This window comes from Rhincodon typus, unplaced genomic scaffold, assembly GCF_021869965.1.
Source record: "Rhincodon typus isolate 14 unplaced genomic scaffold, sRhiTyp1.1 hic_rhity00001421, whole genome shotgun sequence".
NCBI lineage: Eukaryota > Metazoa > Chordata > Chondrichthyes > Orectolobiformes > Rhincodontidae > Rhincodon > Rhincodon typus.
The window spans coordinates 3,014-14,054 of NW_025967059.1; the positions used below are offsets into that span (position 1 = coordinate 3,014).

The 11,041-nt window shown below is 40.0% G+C and overlaps 1 protein-coding gene across 1 annotated transcript in view; it reads left to right on the top strand.

Moving 5' to 3' along the window:
- The first annotated feature begins 1,056 nt into the window (after nucleotides 1-1,056).
- LOC109936114 (coagulation factor XIII A chain) overlaps nucleotides 1,057-11,041 on the top strand; it is a 20,842-nt gene continuing 10,857 nt past the window's right edge. Inside the window, exons 1-4 of the mRNA XM_048592543.1 lie at nucleotides 1,057-1,327; nucleotides 2,293-2,411; nucleotides 3,759-3,866; nucleotides 10,581-10,755. Of these exons, the coding sequence (XP_048448500.1) occupies nucleotides 1,057-1,327; nucleotides 2,293-2,411; nucleotides 3,759-3,866; nucleotides 10,581-10,755 (673 nt within the window). The remainder of the gene's footprint in view (nucleotides 1,328-2,292; nucleotides 2,412-3,758; nucleotides 3,867-10,580; nucleotides 10,756-11,041) is intronic.

An 11,041-nucleotide genomic window follows, 5' to 3' on the forward strand; every position in this document is an offset into this window, starting at 1 on the left:
GAAGTTTTGTTGGATAAAACTGGCCAAAGTTGGGAGCATCCATCATTCCAACTGGAACAATAAATTAAATTCAAAATAGAGCAACACTGAGGGAAAAAAAGAAGAAAATATGCCCAAATGTGTTAATTTCCCAGTCACATGGAATGGGGAGTCTGGGATAAATATTTGAAGTGTGGGAAAAATTTAGTGAGGGTTGCAGGATGGGGTGTGCAGTGTAAGATACTATGAGTAATGATGTGGGTACATGTGCTAATGTCTTTGGATTTATTTAATTTTAAGCTGTTTGCTGTTATAAATATGTGGTGCTCAACATGATCACAGAGAGAATGTGCTCAAACATTTTGAAGTGTTCCTGTCTTAAACATAGAAGTTTTGTGTCAATCATAACTCTTTTGCTCCCTGGATATTTTTCATGCTTTTTGGATAACTTTTGTTCCATAAATAAAGTTTATATCTTTATTTTCACCCATTGTATCTAACATTATACCTGTGTAAAAATAAATCATTAGTCACCATGGTCTTACAAGATCATAGGCCTGATGTCTCATTAGAGAGAGAGAGATTTGATTTGATTTGATTTACTATTGTCACATGTATCTAAGTACAGTGAAAAGTTTTGTTTTGCAAGCAGTACAGCAAATCATAACATACAGAAACACAAAGATCGTAGGGTGATTCAACAGAGCAAGGAATACAAAGTTATGGCTGCAAAGAAGGTGTACAAGAAGCAAGATCATCATTAGATTTGAAATTTGAGAGGTCCATTCAGGAGGTTAATAATGGCAGGGAAGAAGCTGTTCTTGAATCTGTTGGTTCCTGTGTTGAGAGAAAGACACACACAACTGATGGTAGTTTAACCTGAAGGTTATCATACCTCAGGTGAGCGGAGAGGTTGAGAAGGACGGCCCTTCATGGTAACCATAGTCAGTGTAGGAATTGGGCCCATACTGTTAGCTTCACACTGCATTACAAACCAGCTGTCCAGCCAACTGAGCTAAATATGACCAGGTTAAGTGCAATAAAGTGAGCCAATAATTCTGATTCGAAACTTACTCCATGTTGCATTTTGTTGCAGGTCGGTATCCTGACGTCACCAAAGGAACTTACATTCCAATTTTTATCAAAGAACGATTGGAGAAAGGGCAATGGGGAGCCAAAGTGGAGTCAATCTGGAACAATGCGCTTATTCTCTCGGTCATGACCCCTCCACAGTGCATATTGGGACGGTTCAGAATGTATGTAGCTGTGATGACCCCGTATGGGATCCGCAGAACTGCGAGAGATAAAGATACAGATATTTACATTCTCTTCAACCCTTGGTGTGAAGGTATTGTCCAGTGCACCACACTATTATTTCATATACTGTCTCTTTGTGAATGCAAATGTAATTTTTTAAGTGGATTGTTTTATAAAATGAACTGATTCCTTTGAGGCTCACTTTGTTTTAAAGCTGCAAGGAATCCGTTCTCGTCATTCACCCTCCAATCTATCCTAACTGCAGTATCATCCAGCAGAGGTGACAATATGGTATCTTCACAGCCTTCAGTCTGTTTTTTCCCGTGATCCTTCTTATAAACTGGCATCAACCATTTTTAATTGTAACCAAAAGAAAAATCTAAGGAATGAAGTTCCTTAAAAAGAGAATGCTTGAGAAACTCAGCATCTGTGGAGAGGAACAGCGATGACTGTTCATCTGAACTCCAGCCTTTTTTTGTTTGTTCTTGTTTCAGTTTTCCAGCATCTGCAATATGTTGCTTTTATATTATTGTTTATATGAACATTCTCTCCTGCCAATGAGCCTTGGTTGTTGACAGTACACAGCGCAAACTTGGGAAAATGCCCATGCATGATTTTTGGATCATTAAATTGAAATAGTTGGAAACTCACATGTTGCTTACACCCAGATTCCTGACATGCATTGCAGATTGTTGGGATCTACTGTAGGAGTGAACGAGCAGAAGTGACCCATACATAGCACGCTAGAACCAAATACAATGAGTGAGGATGGTACAATTTAAACCCTGGTTTAGATACATCCGTACATCATGAAACTTTGCTGTAATGTGTAATATCAGCCAAAAATCTGGAATGACTTACTGTCTCATTATCAGTCCTAACTATACTTTGCACTTTCCCCTATTATCCAAAATTAGATCTTCAGTACTTAAAGTTTTCAAAATTTTCCTGTGTTAAATATTATTCCTCAATGTCTAACACACAAAGCCTAACTTGCCTTGTAACTTCTGCCCGTTTTGTTTTAAACTTCTGAATGCCACTGCTGTAACGATTCAGAGGATGCTGTTTACCTGAGTGATGATGCAGAAAATGAAGAATATGTCTTAAATGATGTTGGCTGCATTTACTATGGGAAGTTTACAGAAGTAATCTCCAGACCTTGGTTTTTTGGCCAGGTATTGTTTTTATTTATCTTATAGATAATGTACCTCTACTGTATTGAGCCATTCTTGATAGACATCTGTGCCCTGTAGCATAGCCAAAGTTTATTCATATCCTAGAAATGAGGCAAAGAATAGATTGTTGATCTGTTATGTTAATTATTGTGTTTTGAGTGTTGCAGATAAGGCCAGGATTAAAATATCACACTTCTCTACCTATGTTGAGAAGTTGCTAGCTACTTTAGAGTGCACTTAGAATCATTTAATGGTGGGAGACACCTTTGTCAGACCTATCTTTCTGCAGTATCCATGATGACATTTCTTTGTAAGGCAGGAGTGGTGAATCAGACGAGTTCAGGGAGGGAATTCCAGAACTTGGGGTCTTGGAAGTTGGAGACATGGCAAGCCATGTTGGAGTTGTTAAAATTGGGAATGCTCAAGCGTCAAGGGAAGGAACCCACTGAAATCTCAGGGAGATCTTGGGGCTGGAGGAGGGGACAGAAATTGGGAAGGGTGAAGTCATGGAAGAATATGAAAACAAGGTCGAGAATTTCAAAGTTAAGGTGTTGCTGGATCTAGGGCAAAGGTAAGTCAGCAATCTGTGAACAGGGAGTGAGCCAAGACTAAGCTATGGCCTGCAGAGTTTTCAAAGAGTTTACATTTGTAGAGTTTGCAAGGTGATCAGTGCAGCATTGAAATAGTCCAATGTAGAAGTGATCAAGACACAAATGAAGGGTTTGAGAGGCAGACAAACCGAACCAGGTACCGAGGTGGGCAATGTTCCGATTAGATTAAATAGACAAGCAGTTGGCCGTAGTAGAGAAACAGCAAAAGTGCATAATTGGCAGATAAGCAAGCTCTGTGTGATTTATGAGCTGCTTAGATCTTTGAAATTAATTTCAGCCTTTCACTTAACATTTGTAATGCTGGACGCTCTTTTATACAGGACTGTTTAGTATCAAGTGTAAATGTTGTTAGCCTAGATGCCAAGGGAGTGGTGCAAAATGATCCCAAAGGCACAGGTTCAATCCCTGTACCTTGCAGTAGTTCATGGAGATCGACCTCCTCACCTTGCTCTGTTGCTTAATGTGCAGTAGTGTCTTCCAGCAATTAAACCAATTGTAATGCTGTAATGGAGGGAGATGCTTGTTGTCTTTCACGAAGAGTGACCAAGTAACTATTTGATTTTAATCTTTATAACTAAATGTGTTTATTTATAGTTCAGTATTTTATTGCACTGAACGTTACGATTTTTATTTATGTTCAGAAGCTATTAAAGAAACACAACATAATTATGATGCTGACATAAATGATTGCATCTTCACTTTATAAACTTCAGTTTGTCCCCTTAATTCCATCCAGTTTGAAAGGAATGTTTTGGACGCGTGTATTTACATACTGGACAGAGCACGGATGCCTTTACAAACAAGAGGGTGTCCAATCAAAATCTCCCGTGTTGTATCTGCAATGGTGAGTTGATATGACTGCAGGATCACAGAAATAATACTAGAGAGTAATTTCAGGGATTTACAGAAACAGGAGTTTGGCATAGTACTGATGGGCTCTGTGCCACTTGAATAATCACAATTCATGCTTCAAGCTTAGAGATATAAAGGATGTTTCCGCATGTGGGCTGTTCTGGAATGAGAGGTCATAGTTTTCGAAGTAGCAGATTTAAAACGAAGATGAAGAGGAATTACTTCCTTCAAAGGGTCGTGAATCGGTACAATTCACTCCCCGAATTTGTGGTGGATGCCGGGACATTGAGTACGTTTAAGAGGGAGTTAGACAGATTTTTAATTGGTCATGGGTTGAAGGGTTATGGCGAATGGGCAGGAAAGTGACATTGAGGCCAAGTTGAGATCAGCCATGATCATATCAAATGGTGGAGCAGGCTTGAGGAGCAGAATGGCCTACTCCAGTTCCTGGAGCTTATGTTCAAGAAAGACAAATTCTGTTTCATTTAATTTTTTTAAGAGACTGGTACAGAAGAGGCTTTTGGTTCACACTGCACCAGACTAGTTTCTGTCTATTACCCATCCTGTGTCTATCAGATACAGTTGTAAAAGTTCCCAACCGAAACCTTTATACATGACTCTTTGTTTCTAGCTCTAATATATAACCATTTATATTACAATATAAACCAAATACTAAGGATATGCAACATTGTTGGTAGGATTTGCAATAATTGGGGACTGGTTGTGTTAACTGGCCCGGTCTGTGCTATGCACACTACATAAGTCAAATATTGACTTTCAAACGAAACCCCAAACTAAAACCAGTGCAGCCGTCTCAGGTGGCTGCAAAACATCCCAGAGCAGAATTTATCCATCGCCCAATACTATTAAAGAAATATTTGGTAGCATAGACTTGAGTTTTGCTGAAGACACACACATTTTGTCAATGCTTTTCCGCTTGCACTCATCAGGATAATTTGCAAGAATACCAGTAAAGGAAAACTGTATGAGAGGAAGGTGCTGATTGGTTGGCAAGTGGGCTGTAATTGGTAGTGATTGCGACAGAGAACGTAACAGCTAATGATGATTGACAGTTAACTTCCAGGGTTTGTTTAGGTTTCAAATGAGACAGGTTAACTCTGATTGGTCAGGGTATTGCAATGAGAGGTGAACCAGTGACTGGCTGTCATCTATTTTGTTGAGTGGATACAGGCACCATGCATGTACATTTTTTTTCCTGTCTGAAACAAGTATTTATTCACGTAGCTTCTATTACACACGTGTAATACATTGCAAGCCTGACTGACAATTTGAAATTGTTTGTTAGTATAACTCACACACTCACAATAATTTAGCAAAGGATGTCTAATTGCTAATCACAGCTAATGTTAGGCATAGTGCTGCATGTGTTACAAGTGTGGGTTTGTTGGGTATGGTCAATATCTGCTTGTTTTAGTCAGTCAAAGGAATATGTTGTTTGATCCAAGTGAAACAACTTCATTTGTTGCTTAAAAACTGGTCGTACCTTACCCTTCCAGGGTAATCTGAGAGAGACTGAGCACTTTTAAAATACAAGAGTGTCTGTCCTAGAATCTTTCAGGAGTTTGCATGATCTATTGTGAGAAATTATCTGTTCAGTGTAGTCATTTCCTTCGGGATGACTTTGATGAGCTCAATTTCAGCATTAAGCTTTCAGGCAGCGCGAGTGGTGCTCGCCACTAACAGAATGCTGCCATCAAGCCCAAAAGACATTCCCAATCACACAGATTAGTTTTGTGGTGAATGAATTTTAGTGCTGTTGTGATGCCAGATGTATATGCCAAATATCCCAAAGACTAATGGTTCATTTTAAACAGCGCATCACTTTGGCTGTCTGCAAACAACGACGAGATTGATTACAGGAAAGAGATAAGAGTGCTTGGTGGCCTCATGTAACGATAACAATCTCTCCCTCAACGTCAGCAAAACTAAAGAGCCGATCATCAACTTCAGGAAGGAAAGTGGAGGGCAACGCCCCTGTCTATATCAATGGTGCTGAGGTGGAGATGGTCGATAGCGTTAAGTTACCAGGAGTGATGATCACTAACAGCCTGTCCTGGACCACCCATGCTGATACAACGATCGCCTCTTCTTCTTCAGGAGGCTAAGTAAATTTGGCATGTCATAAGGACTCTTACCAATTTTGATAGATACACCATAGAAAGCATTCTATCCAGATGCGTCGCGGCTTGGTACAGCAACTGCTCTGCCCAGGACTATAAGAAACTGCAGAGAGTTGTGAACACAGTCCAGTCCATCACGCAAGCCAACACTCCATCCATTGACTCCATCTACACTTCTCACTGCCTCAGAAAGGCAGCCAACATCATCAGAAACCCGTCCCACCCCAGTTATAATCTCTTCCAACCTCTTCCATCAGGCAGAAGAGACAAAAGCTTAAACACTCACACCAACAGGTTCAAGAAAAGCTTTTTCCCTGCTGTTCTTAGATTTATGAATGGACCTCTCAAATTTCAAATCTAATGTTGATCTTGCTTTTTTGTGCACCTCCTTTGCAGCGATAACTTTATATTTCTCATTCTGTTCAGTCACCCTCTGATTTTTGTTGGTATGATCAGCCTGTACTGAACACAAAACGAAACCTTTCACTGTACCTAGGTACATGTGACAATAATAAATCAACTCAAATTAACTAGCAAGGTATTGACAGTGTCTAACCAGGCCATACTCACAGAACACATAATGCAGCATCCAGCATTCCCTGTGATTCTCCAAATGGACAACGTTTGTTGGATAATCCCGAGCATGTGAAAAATAACACCGATAATCAATTCTGGATTGTTCGTCAACCTTGCAATATGGTGTACCAGCAGCTACACATATAAATTAACAAAACTGTGATGGAACGAATGCACCAGAAATCAAGACAATCTGGATGCCACCATTTTATATGTCAAGGCCTCTAAGCCTGTTGGAAAATCCTACACTGAGGTTCCAATGCTTGAAGGAAATGTGCAAAAGCCAATGGTGATAGAGTGCTGAGTCTATAGTACCATACGTGTCCTACCAGTTTTGTTACAATCCTGGGGTAATAAAGGTTGCTTGTGAGAAAGAAGGTGAACAAGGCTAATTTGCAACAATGGAGAAGACAGAGAGTTACACGCTTGTGAGCGGTTGCATCTCTTTTTATTCAAAATATCTACTTCAAAAGTGCAGTGTATTGTCCTCAGTACCATTCCCAAAGGGTACGCGGGCTGTTAAATGATTTCATTGCTAGCAGTGTTTTTAAGTGAATCCAAACACACAACTCATTGTCAGAAACTGGTACCACACTTTGAAAGGGAAAACCAATTGATCTTCTAGAGATAAAACAGAAAATGTAAGTACTGGGTAGGATCAGTGGAATAGAAAATATAAAAGGGGATGAAATGAAAAGTCACTGCCTGAATCATTCTCAGCATCTGACATGTTTTTTGTGGAATTGCTGGGGAACTGAATGAAATCTAGCTGCTCCTTTTGTTATATAAGCACCTACTTCAACCCTAGTGACATCCTGGACTCCACTCCTTCACCTAGAGGTTTTTATAAAGAAACTAATATTCGATAGATTGAGAAATACCCTTTAACCTGCACGTACTCATAAAGTTTTTTTTCTCATCTCATGGGAAAACTTTCATTACTGACAGAAATGTTGTCATGCCAGACTGTAAACCTGGGGACCAGTGATTAATAACATTGACAATTCAAATAGAACTGTTATTGTTTTGCAACTTTCAGAATGTTGGCTTGGACCTTAGCAGCTGTACTAACTCCTTAAGCTGTTTCTGAGAATTTTAAGCCAATCCCTTAATTGATGAGGAAAGTAATTTAGTTTGTTGTATAGACCGTTGATTGAAGAATAATTCAGATTTAAATCATTTGTTATGTCAGTCTTTTTCCTGAGCCTCACTAGTTTGAAGTTTGATTAGTAGCTTTTTGAGTTTTGTTGAAAAAAGACGCATTTTCTCAAAGCTTTCAGTCTTGCACTCAAAAGGACGATTCATAAGAATACCAATTCAAAGGGAAAACCAACATTTATACTGCATGTGGGGAGAGTACCAAAGGGTTGACAAGTGGACTCTGATTGTTAGAGGCATTGCCATGCAGAATACACCACATTATGATGATTGATAGTTAACTACCAGGCTATGTTTAAATTTTAAACTAAACAGGTTGACTCAGGTCAGAGAGTTGCCATGAGAAACGGACCAGCAAGTGGCCGTCACCTGTTTTGTAGAGTTGAAACAGGTGTAGTGCATGTATGTGTTCTTCCTGTCTTCGAAGAATATTGCAAGGCCTTAGTGAGCCCGTGTACTGCAAGCTATGTTTACCTATATTTGTTGAATCAAAAGACAGCTGGAGGATACCATCTGACAATCAGCTGACACCATCACAATAATGGTTGACAGCATGGAACTGAGATAATCCTTCCAAATCAGTGGCACAATCATACTTAGAATACAGTGTACACGACAGAAGGAATATTGCAGCTGTTAACAGCATATACAAAGACAGCAGCTAGAATGATTTGAGGAGGTGAAGGGATTGGACTGTGTGGTGTGGCTACATAAATTGGGCACATTTTCACTTTAAAAGGCAAGGTCAGGAGGTGAAATGATTGCAGTTTCTGGGACTTTGAAAGGACTTTGTAATCCAGATCATGACAAACTATCTCAGTTTGTCCAGAATGATAGAACTAGAGGACTGAAGAGGAATAATCCCAAAGTAATCTAGAGAAACAGGTTTTCAGTGGGAGAGTGGTCAGTCTATGGATCAGACTCCGTCAGGAGTCAACGGGAGCAGTTACTGTCAATTTGTCCAAATAAGATTGATTTCTTTCAGAAATTGGCATTTCGCAAGTAACTGTAAAGTCACCAGAGTCTTACCAGACTAGAGAGCTGCTCTGTCATTAGGAAGACAACTTGTGGTGGTTTAACCTGAGGGCCACCGTACCTTAGACAAGCAAGGAGGTTGAGAAGGTAAATCCCTCATGATAACCTCAACAGTTGCAGGAATTGAACCCACAGTGTTGGTGTTAGTCTGTATCAGAGACCAGCTGTCCAGCCAACGAAGCTTAAAGCAAATCCTCCACGTAAGCTGAGGTGTGACATGCGGTGTGTAATATGTTTGAGAGAAAGAAGTAGAGTTGGACTAATATGGATCATAAAACCATCCATCGCAGTAGCGGGGGGGGGGGCTTTACCTCACCGACCTCATTAGCTCACTGAAGAGAGCTATTATCGGACAGTGACCTCAGGGAAGTTGCAACTTGCGAATTGATTCTTTTTTAATGCCTCTGGATTTACCAAAATTCATCATATTAATCTGTCTCCTTTCCAGTCCTGACTTCCTTAATTTCCTGAGTTCTTGTTTATATAGCTGGAGAGCAAAGGAAGTCACCTCCCATTTGACTGTTTTGTTAATAGACCCTATCTTTGATTTCTTCTTAAAGAGCTTAGATTTATTTCAAAGATTTGGAACCTGTAAACCCTCAGAAAGAGATGAGGCTAGAAAGGGAAAGGAGTAAATCACAAAATACCTTGCTGTCTCAGGCTTAAGAGAGGAAAAGCAAACATAATTTAAGTTCATTACCACACCCCTTTGTCCAAGACAGTTGCCACAGAAATTGATTTGACTGCGATGCTCCTATGGTTGAATAACTTGCTATCACTTACTGTTTAGAGACCCACAAGAAAAATGGTCAATCAGACATTCAGTAAGTGTGCTGATACGGGGTTTGGAAAGGGAGGGATTCTAAATTTAAAAGGTTGGGGGGTCGGTGGGGGGGGGGGGGGGCGGTGCAGTCCGGTTATGGCTGTGGTACCAGTTGTACAATCCTTTTTTTTAAAACATGGATGATATTGGACTCACTGATGCTATGCTAACGCAAGGCAACAAATTCTCTGCTACACCTGAATCAGCACCTACCTTTTAGTCTTGAAATACAGTGACCCCAGGAGGTGGACTGGTAGACTACAGGAAATTCGCTCACAAACTTTCCTGACATGGGTACACTGTGAAACTATTTTCTACAAGGCCTACATCAAGAATCATCCGTTCTGAAATTTACATGGGAACAGCAGGGTCAGGGAGTTCACAATAAAGAACATTACTTCCTTTTTCCCTACGGAGAATATATTTGGGACTTCAGTTTTATGCTTTTCCGGTTCCAGTAAGGAGTGTTTTTGGTTGATAGAATTTAATAAGCGCAACTGTTAAGATGTCACCTTGTGAAACCACTGTGATAGATGATGGCAGGTATTTAAACAGTGCTACACAATGCCATTGTATCCACAATTATCAACAGAGCTTTAACAATGAGATTATAACTGAACATCAAACATGTAGAAATCCATTGAAGTGAGTCCATACCAGGGAGGACCTGAAATGATCATTGTGAACGTAGTTTAAATCATCCAAAATTAAAATAACCATTAATCAAACAGATTTTCATGTGTTGTTCAGTGTCTTTATTTTCCATCTTTGAATCTATCACTTGGTAATGTTAAAATACTTCATTGAAAGTATGATTTCATCAATTTGATAGGCAAGCTTCAAAGTGACAAGTAATAGGAGAACATAACTTTGAAACTGTTTCTGAACAATGTCTGCACACTAATTTAATTGAAATATATCCTGTGAAAAATAGAATATTCTCTTTGACCAACCAATGCCTTCCCCCATCCAGATTAATTCAAAAGATGATGGTGGTGTCCTTGTTGGATGCTGGGATGGGGAGTACACAGATGGAGTAGCCCCCACAGCCTGGAATACCAGCGTAGAAATCTTACTGCAGTATCTTGAGACAAGGCTTCCGGTTTGTTATGGACAATGCTGGGTCTTTGCTGCTGTGCTTAACACAGGTGAGAACTTTTACCTCCAACCAAGTCAGATACAAACGAAGCTTGAGGCCTGCATGTTATATAATCACAGCTGGATATACATCTGTTCTAGCATCAATACACACACACAAACATTCAGTCTGTGTGTGTGTGTGTCTGTCTGTCTGTTTCTCATCTAATGGCACACACAGGTACCTACGCAGTTGACACACACACAGGGTGGCATTTAATGGAGCAGAGATAGTAGGAACTGCAGATGTTGGAGAATCCGAGACAACAAGGTGCAGGGCTGGATGAACACAGCAGG